The 21,950-nt window shown below is 50.2% G+C and overlaps 1 protein-coding gene across 5 annotated transcripts in view; it reads right to left on the minus strand.

Annotated features, from left to right (window-relative positions):
* Positions 1-21,950, minus strand: part of LOC144166570 (uncharacterized) — a 105,965-nt gene that overhangs the window by 10,646 nt on the left and 73,369 nt on the right. For 4 of the 5 annotated variants that reach the window (XM_077696067.1, XM_077696065.1, XM_077696066.1 and 1 more), the window contains exons 28-35: positions 21,598-21,661; positions 20,818-20,849; positions 18,332-18,390; positions 17,501-17,665; positions 13,702-13,825; positions 12,991-13,094; positions 6,860-7,262; positions 456-2,897 (exon numbers count right to left, since the gene is read on the minus strand). In XM_077696067.1, the coding sequence (XP_077552193.1) occupies positions 456-2,897; positions 6,860-7,262; positions 12,991-13,094; positions 13,702-13,825; positions 17,501-17,665; positions 18,332-18,390; positions 20,818-20,849; positions 21,598-21,661 (3,393 nt within the window). The remainder of the gene's footprint in view (positions 1-455; positions 2,898-6,859; positions 7,263-12,990; positions 13,095-13,701; positions 13,826-17,500; positions 17,666-18,331; positions 18,391-20,817; positions 20,850-21,597; positions 21,662-21,950) is intronic. The other variant, XM_077696068.1, reaches the window with a different exon arrangement.

The raw sequence follows: 21,950 nt of genomic DNA on the forward strand, positions 1-21,950 counted from the left end.
TGACTAACACTGTTTCGTCTAGTGTTCCTCCAAAAGTTACCTCTACACCAGAGTTCATAGTATTGAAAAATATGAGGACTACAGTTTTACGGCTAACACTGTTTCGTCTATTGTTCCTCCAAACGTTATCTCTACCTTGGGAACTAACTGACCGACTAAAGAAATTATGAACATATTTGGAACGAGTGCAAAAAATGCAGCAACACTGAGACAGACTTTCACCGAGTTTACTTAAAAATGAAAAGAAGTTGTTTTAAGAACAGTGTCCCCCCGAAAGCTGCAGTTTGTTCATTTTGTTTGTTTTCTGTGGAAGACAAAAGTTGGGCCAACAGTCGGCGGGACTTCCAACTCCTTCAACTGACAACTTTGTCTCTCCTTGCTGTCTTCCACGCAAAAGGCATTATGCTACCATTCCTCGGCACTAGAGAACCTCCCCAACTTTGAGTGGCCCTTACCAGCCAGTTTCCTGCCCCTCTTCTTTGGAGAAGGTGGCGCCACGACTGCCTCTGCCTGCTCGCCGGCCTTCCGCTTAGATGGCAGCCGGCCACGACGTGCTGGAGTCGCAGCCTCTTCCTCAGCCTCCGCTGCGGGCGCTTCCGCTATCGTGTCCAGAGCCGTGCCGCTCGACACTCTACGGGAGCGGCGAGCCGACTGCACGGACTTTGCTGCCAGGGTAGATGATGAGCGACGCCTGGTACGCGTCGACGCGTTTGCCTCCACATCTTCTTCCTGCTCAAACACGTCGCTGACTTCGGCAATGGTGTCCAAACTGGCACCCGAGGAGGCTGCGGTGGACTTCCGCCGGGAGCTCGTCGACCTTGTGGGCGTTGCCGTGCGCTCCTTGGGAGTTCCGCCCACACTGCGTCGGGCCGGAGTTGGTAGCGATTCTTTCTCGACACTCGAGGCAGTCTTCTTGGTAGGGCTGGGTGTCTTGCGCGGGGCAGCAGGCTTCTGCGCAGCTCTCCGGACCGCCTTTTTAGCTGGGATCGGTGTTTCGCTCTTGTCGACGCTGATTTCAGGCACCCCTTTCTCTGGCGTTTTCATCGTAGAGCTGTGAACCGCTGACGCCTTCCGCCTTGTACCCATTTCTGTGGAGCGGAGCTTCTTAGGACTAGGGGTGGCTGCCTTCATCCTGGACCGAAGGGGTGGCGTTTTCTTCGGACTGGCTGGCGACTCTTTCTTAGGGCTTTGTGCAGCTGCTTTTTTCTTGGTGGTGGACGCCACTGCAGCCGCCTTCTTTGGACTTGGCATTGTTTCTGTCTTCTTAGGGCTTGGCGTCGCCAGTCTCCTGCTTACGCTCGACGCCCTCTTGGGCCGGCCTGGTGTTCTTTTGGGGCTCTCCGTTGTTGCTTTCTGCCCCCTAGGGCTCGGCGTCTCAGCTTTCGTTGCGCTTTGTGTCTTCTGCCTAGGGCTCGGCGTTTGAGCCTTCCGTTTTGGGCTGGGTGTCTCCGACTTGGCTGGGCTGCTCTTCTTGGCCACTTTGCGAGGAGGGCTGGACGACACTCTCCTTTTGCTACGACCGTGTGCAGATATGGGCTCCTCACTGGCCGCGCGGGTCTTTCGGGCCTGCGACGTCAGCCTCTTCGCACTCTCTTCATCGCGGCGACGCAGTCCCGTGTTGAGTGGCGTAGACGGTGTCCGTTGAGATGGGGGCACAGAGCCACTTTTCCGCCGGCGTTCCCTGCCTGGAGTTGTCGACTCGGTCTGCGATTCATTGCCCTTTAGTGTGGACTTGCGCCTTTCCCTGAGGCGGTAGGAAGACTCCACGGTGCCCTGCGACAACGCCAGACTCGAGCCTTCGGCCAACTTCACCGACTGTACTTTCGGACTCCCCTCGCCCTTTGAATCGTGTCTAACCCGCTTTGGAGAAGAGCTCTTGGGACTTGCAAGGGGCGACATTTTCACCGTTAGTGCCTTCGGACTTCCCTCACCTTTTGAATCGAGCCTAGCACTCCTCGGAGGAGAGTGCTTGGGGCTTACTGGGGGCGAGATTTTCGCTGGACTCCCCTCGCCTTTTGAATCGGACCTACCGATCTTAGCAGGAGAGCGCTTAGGACTAGCGGGGGGTGACATTTCCATCGCCCGTACTTTCGGACTCCCCTCGTCTTTAGAGTCAAGTTTACCGCTCTTCATAGGAGAGTGTTTGGGGCTTACTTGGGGCGACATGGCCTTTTTCGGAGTTGCCGCATCCCCCACAACCCTCCTTCCGGGATCGGACAGTGTTGGAGAGCTCTCCAGACGCTCGACCACAACTTGAGGCATGAACATGCCCACCGTCGCCGATGGTGCCAACCCCGCAACCACCGCCGCAATTTCTTCGACGCTGCTCTGCGTGTCTTCTCCGGCCGACCGATCCAGACCCGGAACGAAGCCAAAGGACACATTGACGGGGCCTGCAGCGCCTCTGAAATGCGCATCCGTCTCCGAAACAGGGAAACCGCTCGGTGGCGGATGGGCCGACCCTGCGGCCGGAAGGCTTCCCCTACGCAGGGCAACATCGTTGTCGTCCGAAAGAGATCTCTCCACTTCCACCACCTCAACATCAGCCGCCGGCGTAAGCAAACCCAGTGAGGCCTCTCGTGCCACTTCGAGTGGTTCTAAGGGCAGGATTGGCTGCATGCTTCCAAGTTCTGTCAGGACAGCACCGTCTCCCCCCTCATTGGCTGCCACCCCACGTACGCTGTGGGGGGCATTGCTGTCATCACCCACGATGCTTGCCTCGTCAGGGTACCCGTCCCTGTCAGCGTAACTACGGGGCGGACTTCTGGACCAGTCGGCCTCGCGGCTTTCTGTGCCGTCGCGTCTCCGCGGCATCTCCGAGGAGTTGTCCGACAGGATGACTATTTCTTCATCCTCCTCCTCCTCTTCCTCCTCTTCAGGCTTTTCACTGTCCGAAGCTGAAAAGAAAGCAAAACACACGCAATATTAAGAAATATTCCGAGCATTCAAAGGCTCACACCAGGAACATGAGCAATTATTTGGACGACGGTTTCCACTGGAGACCATGATGTGTTATCGCCATTCAGGCTCTACCTTCGGGGTTTGTGTCTTGTACAGACAGGTGCAAACATACCCACTGAGAATCGGTGCACAAATAATGTTACATGCCTCAGCAGAAAGGAAGGCGCAACAATAAATTTAGCCATAAAATTTCTCGAGCGCATAACACCAACAACTACTACAAACAGGATGAATGCATAAGGGAATTTTAAAAACAATGTAGGAAGTGAGCAGCGCTCAAAGTAGTACCACTAGTTTTATCCCCTACTGCAGCATTTACTATGTCAATGCTGGCATCCACACCCGCACCATCATTCTCACAGAAGAATAAAAGCTAGACATAATTTACACCCAGTAGTTTTATGTGACAATATAAGCATATAACAGGCCCAGCCAATCACATGGCTACCACACACAAAGTTGCCTTGAATTTGTTGAGCTGCCTGTGTTACTATGATGTAGCCAGCACATGCCTTGGTGGAATTTTGAAACCCGAAAAATTGAGAATTTTTTATACCTGCACCAATTTCAAACATTATCTACGTGTCCATCTCCGAGATAGCCGCACAACCCAAAAAGTGCCACTCAAAAGAAGCAATGCAAGAGTCCTTAACTAAAGTTGCCTCCTTTGCGAGAAGCACGAGCCATGCAGGGGGCCAAACACGCAGAAAGACTGATGCACTGGCAACTCCGATCGGAAAAGCGCGTTGCTTCTACAGCGTGCCACAAATCAACACTCTCCCCTCTTCGTTAATTCGTTAAAACAATACCCCTCAGTTCCCTGCCCCCCCCCCCCCAAATTCCCAGAAGGGGATCTCTGGGCCATTCAACGTTGACAACCACTGCTTCTGACCTAAGCTTTGTTACTGTCTCTAAGCACGTCTCTCCCCTCAAGTACAAAACCAGCATATTTTATTTGCATTTCCAGAGCAGTTCTGACTGACCAGTTCCGGGGCAGTCCACAACTGCTTCCACGATAGAAAATATATGTGCAAATAAAATACAGAGCTGCCCCGGAGCAGTCCAAAAAAACAAATAAAAGACGGCCTGTAGTCCATGGTGACAAAATACACCCTTGTTCAACCAAAAAACCAAAAACTCCCGGGTAACTCCCTCAGCTGCAACGAAAGACTTTCTGGTAACAGAAAAAAGAAAAAAAAAAAGAAGGACATGCAAGAAATATTGACAAGCTTTCAAACATCACATTACAGTGACATAATATGCGGACGAGTGAGACATAATAGAAGCCAGCACTAAAAACGTGGTCACCAGGGCGTTAACTGCACATCGCCATTCAGGCGATACGATCACTTGAGGCCCCACTACAATTGCCCAGTCGCGTTTCTTGGTAGCGGATGAAGTTGGTGGCCACGAATTACGCAAACAAGATTCTGCAACATCATAGAAAAACAGCCAGAAAATAACTGGGAAGTCGCCGCTGCTTCCTCTCTTTTCTTTTACACCTCGATTACATGTTTGAAGTTTGTGATGAAACTGGTGTCATCGTTATCAGGGTGAAGCAATGCTTTCAATGAACAAACCCTGCGTTTTCTTTTCATTGCCCCTTTAATGCAGGGTCCAGCATCCCTTCCCCTTTAAAGGAGGGGGTGAAACTGTGACTTGAACATAGGACAGTGATCCAAACTTTACTTCGTTGCCATTTTTCCCCCTAACCCAACCATCCGAGCCTCCTTCTCAATTTGTTTGTATTCACTGGTGAGGCACGCATGCAGGCAACCGTGTGAGTGCACCGTCACTCGTTACGTTGGGCTCCGCGGGATGGCGGTACTTGTCCGCGCTAAGCACATCACTGTGTTGCACGCTAACAAACTCTACCTCACCGAACGCAAAGTATTGCCTCAAGTCCAATGTGAGTGCGATTAATAACGTCTCTGTTGACACCACCGTTGAGAATCAGGTTGAAACGGAGCAGACGACGCACGCAGGGGTGGAAGCAGGGTCTAGCTTTTTGGAGCAGGCACGAGAGCAGCAAAAGTCTTATTTTGGAGCAGCTTTGGAGCAGCGAAAATCCCATTTTGGTGCAGGTTTGGAGCAGTTTAGGGGCTATTTCGGAGCACTTCTGGAGCCCACTGACGGCTTTAAATAATGCGGCTGAGCGCACTTTTAAGTGCAACTAATCCAAAAACTGCATGAAAAATAGAATTGGCCAGAATTATTTAGCAGGAGCGCAATAAATCAGATAGGAGCTGGCACCTTGATATTACCCTTTACTCGGGACTGAAACCTGCTTTTTGCCAATTCCTTTGAATGTAGCGACTTTTTGGCTTTTATTTGTACTATGGTACTAACGGTGGCTGCTCTTTTTAATTTTTTGGTAAAGTAGTTTCGAGCTAAAACAATCGCGTGCAATGCGCCGCCCCGCTGCCACCGTCACCGCAACCGCGAAATCAGGCGTCGCGAACGTGCCCTACCCGCGCGGCACTCGCCGAGCGCGCATCGTCTCCCATCGATAGGCCCCAACACGAAGACGGGCCCCGTACAATATGACGCCGCATTCGCAGCAACCTGAAGCCGCCGCGTCGACCGACAAGGCAGGCATCATAGGCAGGCAGCGAATGAAGACGGCGATTTCACGACGCCTCGTTTCGTGGTAGACGCGAAGGCGAAAGCGGGCATCCCATCAAGACGCCCGTTTTCGCGGTCGAGGCGGGCCTCGTCGGCGCGCAAACAAGTACGGCGGCCGTGTGGCGCGCTGCACGCAACTGTTTCAGCTCCACACCACTTCTTTCATTAAAGAAGCGCGAAAAATTCGGCTTCAAATGAACTTCTGATGCAAAAGGGCCGTTATTAACAGCGGAGCTGTGGTTACTGGCCGTAAGTTCGGGGTTCGTGCGCGCCGAAAACTCCCACCGAGGAACGCTAACGTACATGTGTCTTGCAGCTCTCGACCTGACTCGACAGCGGAAAATAAAGTGATAGCGGCCGCCGCAACACTAGAGGAGCGTGCGCATGCGCTCAGTATCGTAGAAGAGCCCTTCGCGCGGAATTTCGCGTCGTCGTGCGCATGCGCTCAGTATCGTACAATAGCCCACGCGCGCAGCGGCTTCGCAGTTCTCGGTTCGTGCAGGTCCCGAAAAATTAGACTTCAATCACCAAAAACTACTGATGCGAAGGATGTGCGAAGGGGTCGTTCGTCTTACTTCGAGCAGCTGCAAATTCCAGAGGCCATGCCTCAAGTTATAACACTAGATAACTGTTCAAAGTGCTTTTACTCGTGCTGGTGACAGCCTTCCAGGAAAGCCGCGGCGATAACAACGTTGCGATAAACTCCACGAGGGAACCACGAGTGCACTGAACTGCCGTGACTATGGATGCGGCGTAGATGCGGCTGCGTCTATTATGAGATAGATAGATAGATGTGATAGATATACTGTTGCCGTTCCCTTTTAAACAGGTGATCGACGGGAAATCCGGCGCTCCGGAAAGCCAGCGCTCAGTGTTGCCCAGACGACGACAAGACTCGGCTAAATTTGGCGTTGTATGCTCTCAATGGACAATAATCGCGCAAATTGCTGTTTCTGCGCAGCTTGGCGCAGCAGGGCAAATTGACGCACAATGGCGCAATTGGCGCAGCAGTTCCACCCCTGCGCACGCCAGTGTTTTTTTATTCTTCGGCGTGCGGACACGGTGGCCCAAGCCGGGCCATGCCCGTGGCGCATCGGCCATGTCTGTGGCTGTTTCCAGTGTCGCCAAGCGAAGAAAGTGACAGCTAAACTTTTCAGTGAATACCACCTATAGGGCCACTCACCGACTTGATTTTCAGGGCAGCTTACAAACCAAGCCAAAAATGAACAAACAAGCTCAAATTCTGCCTACATCCCCCTCCCCCTCCACTCACCCTCAGAGGCGCTGATCACAATCACCTCCTCGACCACTACGGCCTCCCTCCTCTCCTCCTCCTCGCAGGGGTCAAACACGGGCACACGCAGCGACATGGCCGACTCCTCCGAGCTGGGCTTGGACACCTCTTCCATCAGGGCCGTGCCACCCCGGTCGGGGAACAGACGACGGGGCACGGGAGAAATCAGAATCGCCTCGCCCAAGGTGACGGCCCTGGCAGCATGCTGGAGGACCCGGTTTTTGGCAGCATCCAACGCCTCCGCCGCCTCCCTTTCCTCCTCCTCGTCCTCCTCCTCGAGGGTCAAGCCTCCCCTTGCGGCATCCCTCTCGTCCAAGGAGGACCCCCGGATCCCTCGCCTGGATCCCTCGTCGTCATCCGCCAGGGGCGTCCCGTCCAGGTCCTGCAATGTTCAGCCATGAAAACAGAGCAGCCACTAGTGAAGACTGAATGAAAGAGGCCAAAGTGTACAAGTGTCATATAACTACAGGGACCGGTCACTGCTCAGAGGGCACGACGAATAAGTACACCCAGCGCCGCCCCGTGGACGCTTGAGCAAACTTTGGGTCGGTGAGAGCCAGACGGCGGGCGTGCGTTTATATATTCGGCACCTCTTGGTTGTTTGTTTTTGCGATTCTGCGATTGTTTTTGAAAGGTGTCTCGAGCTTGAAAACTGTTCTGGCAAATAGTTTCTGTGAGATTTCCGGACAATTACGGGGCTGAAGCAATTGCATTTCTTAGACGGAAAAGCGTTCACAGATGCGTAGTCGTGCTGCTGACCACTGTGCCTGTTCGCCCAGCGCAAGAAAGTGCTTCCTGCACCCTATTTTTACGCTGTACGGTAAAAGTATCGGTTGATTTTATTTCCTTAGTACCTATATTGACTTCGCTGATTCTTCTCCCGCCTTCAAGAGGCCTTATATTTTCCTACTGGCGTACCAGTTAGCGAAGCGTCGCATGCTGCGCTTGTGCAGCGCTTGTGTGAAGCGACCTTGACTTGGAGCTAGATACAGTGTACAAACTAACGAAGTAAAAAAAAAGGCACATTCTTCCATTCACAAACATGTTGTGGCTTAGTTTCAACTGAGCGAGCGAATTGCGAAGACCCGTAGGCGGCCCGCGGAATATACGCTGAGCCTACTCACTCTGTCTGAAGGCCGGGGAGCCGTGCAGTAGCGCAGCCAAATGCCAGCTCATCTCCTCCCAACGTCGCACGAAAACGCCACAGAAAATGGGCGAGGGTGCAGAGAGGAGGACAGCATTTTCGAATTGATTTTTCTACTAAATAAATTCGCGTAAGCGCGCTCAGAGTGGTCGAAACAGAACCTAGGGACTCCGGACTACAATTTGCGCTCGTAATCCCGCAATGTTTACAAATCACTTCAGTGTCCCTTTAAGGAATTCACTGTGGTTTGAGGCTAAGCTGTTGCCAGGCAATCATGCAAGCTAGACCAGCCAACCTAGGAGGTGCTACATCTGCTGCAAAGTTTGTGGTTTTGCTTTTGACTTCAAAATATAAATGGCCGTCATATATATATGGGTGTTCAATATATGCTAAGCAACCACATATAAAGCAGTCATGCTACGCCCAAATCTCACTAGGTGAACACTTTGAAAATGCTGCCATAGGCACGCACCTCCCCATTGGTGGACGAGTTAGACCCTGGCCATGCGGTGAGTGCCGATTGGTGCATTCCACGCTGGCGCGACTTGCAGGCGTCAACCTGTCTTTAAAGGGGCACTTTTGACAAGGCTGCCTAAAATCGCCATAGGAGGGGCTTTCAAATGCCTGCCAGCTGTTTCTTATACTTGTCACTTTCTGGCATATGCATGCCACAAGTATTCGTAAGTTGGGCTTCTGACTACAATATGTATTATAGGTATGCGTTCGCTTTCAAACTACTTCCAAGTCCTTCCTACTTCCAATATTTCTTTAGCTTCAAATATTGACACAAGACTACTGAACCCCGATAACACCTGACTTCTCAGGTTCAGTCGTCAAAATTTGCTAGGCCATGCCAAACGTAGATAGGCAGCAAAAGCTTCAAAGTACAAGCTTTAGGAAATGTTTTGGAAGCACAAGGAAATGTTTCAGGCCAGAAGGCTGGAGAAAACACCTTTTTTTCTTTATGTCTTCACATAATTGAGCCACAGTGAAATTTTAACCTTTCACTTTGAATTCTTTGCGGCCCAGAAACCTTTGGTGTGGCCACGAAAATCTTGACAAAGACTGTACCTGTGCATCTCATGCTACATCCATCACTACGATAAGAACACCAAGAAAAATACAATTTAAAAGGACCATGAAGACAAAATGCAAGTTTGGTTCATTCGGAAGAGTGCCTCTTTAGAATAACACCGACTCCACTGTTAGCGTAAATGTCACTCAGATAAAACAGAAAATAGGTATGCGACTCACTAGCTTCTTTTCCCCGCCGAACTTGGGACATCCTATGGCATAGTATGGGCAGCTCATTTGGCAATAGGCTGAGGCCGGCAGAATTCGACAGAAAGCAAACAGGGACCACAAGCTTGCAGAACAAGCTATTTGCACCCGCCGCAGTGGCTCAGTGGCTAAGGCGTTGCGCTGCTGAGCACGAGGGCGCGGGTTTGACTCCCGGCCGCGGCGGCCGCTTTTCTGATGGAGGCGAAAAGCAAAAACGCTTGTGTGTGCGAGATTTCGGCACACGTTAAAGATCCCCAGGCAGTCAAAATTAATCCGGAGCCCTTCACTATGGCGCGCCTCATCGCCTGCGTTGCATCGGCGCGTTAAACCCTACAATCAAATCATCAAGCTATTTGCACCTGAATTTAGAGCACATTCTTTTATAGCAGTAGGAATGGTGGGGCAAACAATGAATGTTACGAACGAACACGTGAACACACAGAAGCAGTAAGTGCGGCACTTTGCCGGCAACACAGCCTAACACGGTCGTCAGGTGCATTGGATTGTCTGACAACACTGGCCAACTGACATAAGTGGCACGGCTACTTACGCGACTTTGTTTGCCAAGTCATATTTGATGTTTTACAAAACAGTTACAGTAATTACAGTTAAACCTCGATATAACGAAGTCGTACTTGCGGGCGAAAATTTCGTTAAATCGAGAATTTCGTAAAATCGAGGTTTCGATTTTACAGTTAATTTAACCAGTTATTGAGGTTTCAAAACCTTACCCATCACTCAGAAACAACTGCTACGTAGTTACCTCTCCACTTAAACCGAAATTTGTACTAAATCTGGCCGCAAAATTGTGTGAATTAAAGGCAATGGAATTCGGATAGCCGACGGTAGTTCGTGTCGTCGTAAAACCGATGCTTTTTCCACAACGCTGCATTAAATATGATAGCAGACTAGGTTTCCACTTTTTCTTTTTTTTCATTTCGGTCACTACTAAATGCCGCGGTTAGTCAATTGCACCAGCGTACATGCCCCGTGAACTTCACCCCGGCGAAGTGCTGGTTCGAAGTTACGCCTCTTTTCGTCCGTTCAGTGGTAGGCTTAGGCGCGGCGTTGAGGGGTGCGGCGGGCCAACAGCGGAAGGGTGCTATGAAGCTTTCGAAATACTTTTTTCGTCCACACAGGCTCTGCAGTATGGGCGCGTGATGCAACCACGACACTCGAGATAAAGCCATGAATGAGAGTTGAGCGGAGTACACACGGACCGCTTCACTTTGTGGAGCAGCGCTTACGTGCTCCCGCTAGAGTGGAAAGCTTACATCAAATATCTTCTGGCCAAATTTGATTAAGCACTTACTTTTATGCCCGCTGAGCCCTAAAGAAACCGATTTCTCCGCATCGCAGCGTTCTAATGAACACGTTTTGACCACGTTCGGAGAGCAATTTATTGCCACCAGCACTCGATGTTCAAGCCGTAGTGAAGAAGTCCGTAAGCAGTGCTTGGCATTTCTTGACCAGGGTGGGCTTTACGTGACACTCGTATGCTGACAGCGCTAACAAGGCTTGCTCTTCAACATTCGCGTGCGCCTGCGTGCCTCCGCAGAACGTCGATGGCATCCATCACTTCAATGGCCTTCGGTTTCACCGACACTTCCTCAGGCTCTTGTTCGGCACACTTTTCTTTCCCTTGGAGTGCTCATGCTGCTTATAAGACTCATCTAATGATGGACGAACGAAATATTAATGTGGTTATCAGCGTGCACAACCTAGAGCAGCAGCACCGTGAACAAGGACGGGTAGAAAAAAAACACTTGAAGTAGGCTTCAGCCTTCGGCAGCCCAAGCATAGAGGGCGCTGGCGTAGGCAACGATGGAGACGTCAAAATGGTGGTCGCACTATTCAACCGTCCATGACCGCTAGCGGTTTTTGAGCAGCTTCTTTCATCGCTTTTAATTGTTGTCAACCGCATAATTCACCACTTTTCTTTAATTTTAGCCTTTTAAGAGTTAATGCGAGTACTGAATGTTTTTAATGTAGGCTCTGAGAGGCAAAATAAAACGTGCCTCGACCGGAATTTCGATCTTCCTTTCTCGCCATGACTTCGTTAAATCGAAAGCGCCGCACGAAATTACTTCGTAAAATCGAGATAAAAATACATGGATTTAGCAAAATTTTGATAGAAAACTTGAAAAAATTCGTTATATCGCGAATTTCGTTAAATCGAGGTTCGTTATATCGAGGTTCAACTGTATTCGAATCTAAGCCGATAGTTTTTTTGAAATACTGATATATCAAACTCCAGGGTCGGCTTAGATTCGAGGATTTTGAAATACGCGCCAATTTCCAAGTAAAGTGGCGCGCAGCTAGCGCCACCCAGAAAAGAAAGTATTGTAGCCATTACTAGACGAGCCAGTAGCCACTTAAGGGCCATAGGCCGCCATTTTGAATTGTGCGGACCCTGTTCTGTGGGAGAGAGAGAGAGAGAGAAATCGACTTTATTGGATCAAAAATCCTACGGAGGCTGCAGGCGGATCACGCAGGATCGCCCACAGCCCGACTATTCTAGGCCTGTCGTCAAGGCGCGGTGTCCCCCCGACCTCCACTCGGGCCGGCCGGACCGCCGGCGGTCCCCAGGGCTCGCATCCCTCGGTCCCGCGCGGCATCAGCCCGCCCTCGGGATTGCCGGGCGAGAGCCGCCTCGACCCGCTGGACTACCTGCAACTGCACTTCATAGTCTCTTGACTGCATAGCCCACACCACGTCCGTCGGTAAGCCCCCCGGGTGTGACCCAGGTGGACACAGGTCCGTAGTGCAGTCCCAGAGAATGTGGGTAAGAGTCGCCGTTGCACTTCCACACACACTGCACTGCTCACTGTCAAACACCTCCGGGCACACGTAGCGCGCCAGCGCCGGCGTGAGCACAGAGTTGACAGTGGCTTGCGTGCGGTGTGGCGTTTGGTTTTGATAGCGCAAAAAGAAGCGATGCCATTATAGTGCCGCTTTTAAAAGAAAAGTTGTTTTAGCTGCGGAGTTGTCGTCGAACGTTCAAGCCGGGCGGGACTTCGGCGTGGATGAAAAAAATGTCCGTCGTTGGAGGACGCAACGGGAGAGGATTTTGCGTCCTCCAACGATCGCCCAGAAGTTGCCCGGTGATTTTGAAGAGAAACTGATTGAGTTCCAGCACCGCATCTTCATGTTCAATAAACGTGTTTTCTTTTTGTGAACGCTGACCCTGCCTTTTTGTTCGGCCTACATTCGAGGTAAGTTTTTTTTTTTTTTCGCGCCTTCGGACTTTCGGGGGTCGGCTTAGAATCGGGGCCGGCCTAGATTCGAATAAATACGGTACTATCAACCATAACAAAAATACAACAGATATAAGTCGGATCAAAAGTGAGCCCTGTGCTAACGGCGGTCCTTGAGCGGTATTGTTGCGCCCTCTGGGATGTCGGACAGTAACTACGGTTACCAAAAACACAGCATGGTGGTAGCCTCAGTCAACATACTACCTTACGCTTTCGGTACCTACTGTGAATGCGCCATTGCTGACGTCACCAAATGTACGATGCAGTAAGGAAACTGAAATTTCGGCTGAAATTGCTTATTTCTCACTGAATAAAGCATCATTTGCTGTTGGATAAACGCTCGGGGCGCTGTAAAGCACTAAATATTTTGCATACAACAAACTTGTACTTTCTCTTCACGGCATCTTGAAGACAAAACTTCCTCTCACCTCCCCAATCGGACTTGGTGTTCCGGGTCCCCTGTGCAGCCTCTCCTTAAGTGGGCTTGGCGTCCTTGGTCCTCTGCTGAGCAGCGACTCCTTTCCAGGGGAGCCTGGGGACAAAGCCAAGGAGATACGGCGAGGCTACTGCTTGCGTCCACACAACACGATAAGTGAACAAAAAAGGCTTTTTGCAAGTGGAGCGCCACTAGAACTTGCAGCAGGGGCCAGCATAAAAGGCTCGGCAAGAAAGGCACGCAGCACCCACCACTGTCTTTCCATGACAGGAGAGGATGGCAAGTGTCCTGCCGACCGTTGCAAGTGCAACCAACACGGCTATAGCCGAGACACAAGCTGCCCGCATAGGTGCAGGGAAATTACGTCTCCGCACCCATACCCCACAAATCCCGCAGCGAGGACAGAACTTTGCTAGACCCTTATAGTTCCAAATGACCTTGCGACCGACTGCAAGTCCAACCCTGATCAAGGGCCATGCACTTCGTTACACTTTAGGCAGCAATGTTGGATGAATGCACAGCTCTGTGCGAGTCATGATAGAAAAGAAAAACATCTAAAATATCTATGCATGCAACAGTTGCCAAGATCTAACCCCGTGTGACATTTACGCGCTGTTTCCCCCTGTGCAACGCTGTGGGGGCACACCTAACCACAAGTGCGTGGCTGCAAGCATGAGACGCTAAGTTGGCCCTTGCGACTGACCCGTGACGGAAGCGTCCAGTGTCGACGACCCCGGCAGGCACCTGGCGGCCTCCTGGAGGAGGAACGCTGGCAGCCGGTCCTTCAGCCCCGTGAACGACGTCTGCGATGGCCCCGCCGCTGTTTCCTGGCAACAGAAAGAACAGCACGCACTTCCACCGGTTAATTTGTAGACAGTGAAGCACCGTCTAAAAAAAACTCCCTCGCGTTCAAAACAAGTGGCCCCACTGCCACTGCAGTGGCAAAGTAAAGGATGCAGGTGTTGTGTCTCCTGCTTTGCGTGACGCATATCACGTGGCACCCAAAGGTCTGCACCTCGAGGAACTTGATCTTTTCAATTCTGCCAGTGGTGTGTGCTTTTCCAGAAGCGCCAAACTGGCACTCGGTCAACCTGGTTTTTTTTGTCTCGTATTTTCTCGGCACAGGGCCAGATCTAGCATCATGCTGCTCTTTTCGCACTCTCTCTAGAAAAGGAAGCCTAGTGGCATCATTCTACATAGTCCCTTATTTTCTAATCAAGCGAGCGAAGTTAAAAGAAAACAATTGGCCGCGTATCTGCTCCTTTCGTTGCAAATGTCGTCAAAAGACGATAGTCTTTGTAGACATTTGCCGAGGAAATGCCCCCCCTTTGCTTTCCCGCTCACCTCTCACGCTGTGCCTGTTCCGTCGCACTCATCACAAGGTAAACACACTAAAGGTTTGCTCAAGGCGATTTGAATTTACCGCATTCCACTGCTACAGGCCGGGTTCCTCGATGCCAGTGCTGCAGTACGGCGGGGACGCGCGTGAATTGAGGCGGCCGACTACAAGGTTTATAGAACCGCGTGGCCGTGTTCCAGTGCATTCCAAGCAGAACGTGGAACCTAGCTAGTGGAACCTTTTGTTGCTGTTGCTGCGCGATTTTTCATATGCCGCCAGGAGGTTGCGCGGGCAACAGCAGGCGGCGGTTTTCTGCAGTAGATGTATAATATCATTTGCTGTCGAAAAACCAAGCATCCATAAATTTTTTAATAAAGGAACACTGTATATATGCCTTGTGTACTAATTTCCTGTCTTATATTTGCGTAATGTCTTGTTCTTGTTCAACAAAGTTGACAAGTATGAACATATAAACTGGGCTTAGGCATTTACATTTGGTTGCGAGTATATAGGACTATTGCGCAGTATCTATTTTACTTTGGCTGGGTGGCTGAATCGAGTCACAGACAGACAGACAGACAGACAGACAGACAGACAGACAGACCAAAATTTCTGGGTTTAAGTAGCCCAAGAAAGACTATCGTCTTTAAAAATAACAATGCATCTGCCGATTGCCAGTATGTAGAACCTGCATAGTGTGCAAGTAAATACAACAAAGAAACTTCTGCTACATTCAGCTTCAAAACTTCATGCGCCTGCACTGAAAGGTCATGGCAAGCAGCCATATGCTGTTGTGGATGACATACCCATTACAAGAACTCCAAAAGTGGGCCCCAGTTTGCATCCACTCTAAAAGTGCCCGTTTTCATTTTCAGCTCTTTCTGTCTGTCTGTCTGTCTGTCTGTGTGTCTGTCTGTCTGTGTATGTGTGCGTGCGTGTGTGTGCGCGTGCGTGCATGTGTTTACAGGAATTTCTTCTTGCGGAAACTGCCTGGTTGCATTGGGGTGCGTTTAAAGAAGTCCTCCCTAAAAAGCTTCGTGTAAATTGGCAATGGTGCCATAAAGCAAGTGAGACAAATTGGCAATGGTGCCATAAAGCAAGTGAGACAAATATTTTGTGACATTCACAACCCCTTGTTCCAATTACTTATGGCAACACCTGTGAATTTCAAAAGTCTGTTTAAACTTTTTTTTTTGGGGGGGGGGGGGGGAGGGGGGGGGGGGGGCAGGCGGGGGGTAATTTGTGTAAGAATGACATACGCTCAAGCCACGTAGCTCTTGCGCCCCGCAAAAGGCGAACTCCTCGTGGTCCAACCAGGGAGACCCAAACGGAACCCACTCCCACCGGTCGAAATACACCTAGAGGGCCACACTATTCGCCCCACACCTGAAATCAAGATCCTTGGAATGATCTTCCACCACGACAAACGAAACTCCACTCTCGGAACTCGCCTCAAACACACTACGGACCAGGTGTCTCATATGCTGCGCAGGATCATCACGAAGAGGCGTGGCTTTGGGGAGCATGCGGTGCTACGTCTCGTGCAGGCCTTCATTATTTTCCGCATTACCTACGCAGTCCCATATGCTCTGCTCAACAAGCACGAAGAAGAATGCGTGAATACAATAATCCGAAGATCATACAAGCGCGCACTGTGCCTTCCCCCGAACACATCCACCTCGCTCCTCCTTCAACTCGGCATCCATAATACATCGTCGGAGCTAGTTGAAGGACATCTGCTACAGCAATACCAACGGCTCTCTCTCACCAAGGCTGGCCGCCATGTCCGGTCAGAATTAGGAATACATACACCGGGCTACAACGGCCCACTTCCAGAGCCCCTACCCCGACATATTCAAGAACGCATTCAAGTACGACCGTTACCGCATAACATGCACCCGGAACACCACAGGGGACGACGCAAGGCTCGCGCGGAGGCCATCTCACGGCAGTACAGTCAAGATGCTGATGCCGTCTTCACAGACGCGGCGGCATACCCGTTCTACCCAGCGTTCGCCCTGGCAGTAAGCCCCGCCCAAGGACGAATGACTATCACTGCCTCTATAAAAACACGCTCACCAGCTGAAGCTGAACAGGCGGCAATCGCGCTTGCCATCTCCTCAAACAAGGCTACTACTGTGGTGACGGACAGCCAACAGGCCTGCTGGCACTTCCAGGCCGGAACGGTGCACGCTGCGGCCCGCGGAATGCCACTACACCACCCCCCGCAGCGACAGATCCAGATTGTATGGACTCCAGCCCATCTGGGAGTGAGAGGGAACGAGACGGCCCACGACCTTGCGCGAGAAATGACACGCCGCACGAGGAGTGAAGACGCCGCCTTGGAGAGATTTACTCCCCTTCTGGCATACAGAGAAATGACCCAACATCTACGCCTGGCCCGACGCACCCTTCCCCCACCCCACCGACACCTATCTATAGAGCAGGCACACCACTACCGTGCCTTGCAAACAAGCACCTTTCCCCACCCAAAAAGAGTCTACCACTACTCCGAACACATTACGTCCCCTAGGTGCCCCTTCTGTGGAACAGACTGCACTCTTTTCCACATGGTTGGTGGATGCCCCTCCCACCCTCTCCCCAAACCGAATCCGCACAACTCTCCCGAGCTCTGGAGGTGCGCCCTGTCCAGCTCATGCCTGTCCGACCAGCTTCGGCTGGTGGAGCGGGCTGTAGCGGCTGGCAAAGCGTATGGGGTCCTGGAGTGAGGACTCCACCTCCTGAAGACGTCACACAAATTTATTACACAATAAAGATGTTTATCCTCCTCCTCCTCCTCAAGCCACGTAGAAGAGTTGAAATGGCAGACAGTGGTTGTGAAGAACTGCATACCTTTTAGGCACCTCAAAACCACTATATCTGCACAGCTAACACACAAAAAAATACCATTCCGGTAATAGGAAAAAATTAGACTGACAGCCCCGCACGCGCACACACGCACACACATTTGGATGGAACTATGACTAGGCAAGCAAAGTTTTGCCCGTTTTCAAGAACACCTGACGTCTTATTCACAGGACTGGGACACCGAACTAGAATTTTTTGTGGCTGTGTAGTAATTTGGGAGACTGGGAAGGTGCCACAACAAGATGCCTTCGATTCCCAAATTAACAGGCTCGCACAGGTGTCAGTAGTCTCTCACCAGTGACCGGTCATCGCCTGAATCCACAGCCATGCTCACGGACTGCCCAGCACCAGCGCGCTCCGGTTCAGGCGAATCCTCCTGGAGCTCAGTGCCGGACTCCTCGTCGCTCTCCGAGGCAGTCACAAACTGGCTCGAAGGGTCACTGGACCCCTCGGTGGCACTCTGTTGTGAGGGACAGAGGGAAGATCAACCACCCACACTGTCACGTGCAATGCGAAACTCTTAGGTGGCTGCCAAATAAACCGCACAATAGACTCCAAACCAAGAATCGGGAACAATGGTGGCAATATTGAATGCGTTCTTTTCATGTGAGAATGCCTTTCTTCTTTTGCACGCATTTCAGAGCCACAAAAAATGTCTGTAAAGACACAATGGCAAAGATCCCAAAGTACAGTGTAGCTGCCATTTTAAAGGAACAATGAAGGAATGCACATATCGCTTTGTTCTATTTGATTGTAGGGTTTAACGCGCCGACGCAACACAGGTGATGAGGCGCGCCAACCAGACAAACTTGCTTGGACTAGCCTTCAGCATTTGTTATGTTCCCGTTCTGAATCTTTGTTGCTTTGCTTATCACTTTTACGATACCGAGTGGAACATCACACGGGTTTTCTTATTGAGTGCCTCAATAAATAAAAGCCAGTTGTCACGCAGCGCTCATATTCACCTTTTTCACAGTCCCGTCTTCGCGCTGTTTCCCAATATGTTCTGACCTAGCGCATTGCCTAATTAGAAGATACGTGAAAGCAGCGATAAAAGTCTATAGCTCCAAGCAATGCAGAAACATCGCAGGGAGGGAGTATCTTGATTCAAGAAAGAAACACAAACCTGCGCAAAGCTCACCCCAGGCGAGCTCCTTTCCTTGGACTGGTCCAGCTCTGAGGACTCTGCAAGGGAAAGCAACGAGCGCACATGGTCACAATCAAATGGCAACATCCACATGCTTGCTGATTTACGTGGAAAGGTATTGAGTGGTGCAGAAAAGGGCAGCATGAACGTTACATCACCTGCTATTCCCCAAGAGGGCACCATACAGTAGAATCTCGATGATACGATTATGGGTGATACGAATTTCGGGATGATACGAATTTCTGAAAAGTCCCGGCAAAATTGCATTGTTTGCAATGGGAAAAATTTCGGCTGTTACGAACGGACCTGCGTGGCCCGGCGGATGATACGAACGAGCCGGCGAGGCGTCCAACTGCCGAACAAGCAAGTGACGGCTCTCTCTCCCCATTTGTCACTCTTCTTTCTCCAGAAATGGCTGGGCTGTTGTTTTCTGCTCGCGAAAACGCGCCCCGCACGCCCCATGCGTGCCGCGAAACCTCTCGCACGCTGCGCGCGCCGCGGCCGGCGGCGGCAACATGGCGGCGGCTTCGACCGCGAAGTGGCACGGCTGCTTGAGCGACTGCTTCTAGCCGCTCTTTAAAATGCCGCTCAAGGCAGGCACGAAGTTTTTTGTGCAGTAAAGGAGCTGATAACGTTGGCGAAAACGGTACTATAAAACACCATCCGCGCCGCTAGTGAAAGCGCCCATAAAATATCTGCCGGAGTGCTAAGCCTAAACATCTCGGGCGGAGCCAGCGGGCTGTCTCGAGCGTTTCGCAAGTCGTCAGCGTCTTTTTCTGAACGAGGTAGGAGTTACCGCGGGCGCAAAATCGTCAATGCGGCCGTGAAAATACAGCGCGCGCAAAGCCGAGGCGTGCGAATCGCGTGCAAAAACGCACCATGCGGTTCACGCTTGACTGTTGCGGCGTGTAGCGAGCTTGGATACCAGGAGTGAGGAGACAAGCGCGAAGCTCGGCGAAGCGTTACGCGCTCCAGAAAGGACTGCTTTGTGACGTGGGGGTTAAAAAAAAGCAGAAAAAATCACGGATTTGTTCACGCCAAAGTAAGAAAAGAAATAAACGAAAACTTTTTTCAGCACTCAATTTTTTGGTCTGTGTTGGTTCATACGAATTTCGGATGATACGAATATTTTTCGCGGTCCCGCGAGATTCGTATCATCAAGATTCTACTGTAATAACATGCAGTTTTCTTCTAAACACAAGTGTTCAAATCGACCATGTGGATGCCTCTGCCTAATAAGCCACGATTCCCCCCCCCCCCCCCTCCCCAAAATGGTGAAACACATAAAGAGGAACACCAAAAACTTTTGGGGGGTTTTGGCACACGGATGTCACATCTGCCAACCATTCATACGTTTCGGCATCTCGCCGGTTGATGTTTTGAGCTTTAAATTGTGTTGATAAGCGAGTACTGTTGGTCTGCATTCCATGAAACTAAAACCCTTCACGAGATGTAGGCATGCATTCCCTTTTGGTTACTTCACGTGCACTGCAAAAGTGGCATCAGGTGTTTTCCCAATACCTGTACGTGCTAACTACCGGTGGTAAAGCATTACACTTACGGGTGCATTACAATAGTGCAAATAAATGTGCAGGCTGCAGCTAGCAGCAGTCTCGTCTCTCACCATGTTCCAGCTGAGAGGATATTTTCTCATACATACAAACAGTCTACCTGCCTGAGACTCCCTTTCCCTTTGGCACTGCAGCCTACAAGGCCACCGCAGCACATGCCTGTATTAAACTGGAAATTCATTCCTGATGCTGTTAACATTCAAGTAAGATTCTGGCTTACATACTGCTTTCAAGGGCAAAGCCAGCAGTATCATTCATTTTAGAGTGGCACAAATGCTAAATTTCTAACTGCAAATCTGATACTAGTGATCAATACTATAGCAAATAAAACATTTTTTTAATATAAGCATTTTCACTTTGGGCTATGGAGAAGACTAGGACAATAAAGAAACAAACAAACTATGCCACAATAGCAACCACAGTGCATCCGAAGCAGTGCTTCAATTCCCCTGAAATCTGGAAATTACACTGCTTTAAAGGAGCCATGCGTAATTTATCGGATATTTAACAACGCACAAAAGATGCATGCGGAAGGCCAAGTAGTGGAACTTCTGGCTCTGCAACAATGCAAACCTTCCTCTCTCACTTCAACTCAGAAGACCAATAACATAAGATCAATAACATACTCGCACTGAGGCTACCCCTGGGCAATTACGTCCGCCATAGTTAACGGCTTCAAATTAATTTCTTGCACAGGGAAATCTTTAACATGCACCAAAATATCAAGACACCACCATTTCTGGCTTTTGCTTCCATCGAAACACCACGAGTTACGAATGGTGCTAAGCAGAGCATGCCTGTTGAGATCACACTCCTCCACGCTCACACATGTAAGCAACCCAAAAAAGTGGAGCGATGCAAGAAAAAGAAAGCTAAGCTGGTTTCGACACTTACCCGCGCTACGGGCACTCGTGTCAAGGTCGAGGCTGCAGGGGAACAAAAAAAAGTATAAGTGCAAAAATTTGCACCACGCTGCAATAAAGCTTGCAACAAACAATCAACAAGCTGCCATGATGGCATTGTGACAGTAAGCACATTAGTTCCCTCCAATAACCTGCCCCTTCCCAATTTTCCTCTTTGTACATTACACACACAAATGAACTGAGAAACAGAAGTCCCCATTATGCAGTGGATGGTACTAGCCTTTGGCCAAGATTATCAAACGAGATGACGGAGGAAAAAAGGTTTGCCTCCAGTTAACGCAGACAATTGGGGAAGTTAGTACGTTTTAACAAGGATAAACAGTGCAAGAACGACGAAACGCAACAAAAAAAGAAATAACAGACACAGCATTGTGTCTGTTAGTTCTTACTTTATTGCGTTTCATCGTTTTTTGCACTGTTTATTCTTTTTGCTTCCTGTGTTGCTCATCAGAAAATATAAAAGAGAGAAACAGGGCACTGTTGGGCAGTGCAAAGCTAGGAGAGTCGCTGAATGCATAAGTTACAGGAGCTGGCTAAAGAAACGCGAATTATCAGCAGCAAACTGGGGCAGGTTTCAAAAGTGGAAGTTACAGAGCTCTTTCTTCACACTCACAAAGGTCACAGAAAATGTGTGGCAAAAATTTGCTATGAAAGCAGCAGGCTGCCTGTCCACCAAGCATAGAACGCTAATGCAACAAAAACAGCGTTGAACCGTTTTTGAACAAACTGCTTTTGCACGAAATTTACTCACCCGGTCTCTGACAGCGATGTGTCCGAGACTGCAAATCTGAGCTTCCGCACGGTGGAAGAATCCACTAGAAGAGTGCAAGGGAAAAGGAATAAAAAAATAGAAGTAAATCAAAAGGTATCGTTAGCAGTATGAAGCTCATGTTCAAGCGCCATGAATATCCCCATCAACACAGATGCAACCCAGTAATGGAAAACTTCAGCTTTTCTAGAGCTTATTGGCGCTTTCATGAAAGCTGCACTGGTCGCAAGTTGCAAGCAATCCGTAAACAGGACCCCAGGACACAGTGCAATTTTTGAAGTCAGCTTGTAAACTGTACGATGCTTTCACAGATACCAGCATAAAACTGTCTGCAA

Source organism: Haemaphysalis longicornis, unplaced genomic scaffold, assembly GCF_048455015.1.
Source record: "Haemaphysalis longicornis isolate Haplotype H1 unplaced genomic scaffold, Haemaphysalis longicornis Haplotype H1 scaffold_18, whole genome shotgun sequence".
Taxonomy (NCBI): domain Eukaryota; kingdom Metazoa; phylum Arthropoda; class Arachnida; order Ixodida; family Ixodidae; genus Haemaphysalis; species Haemaphysalis longicornis.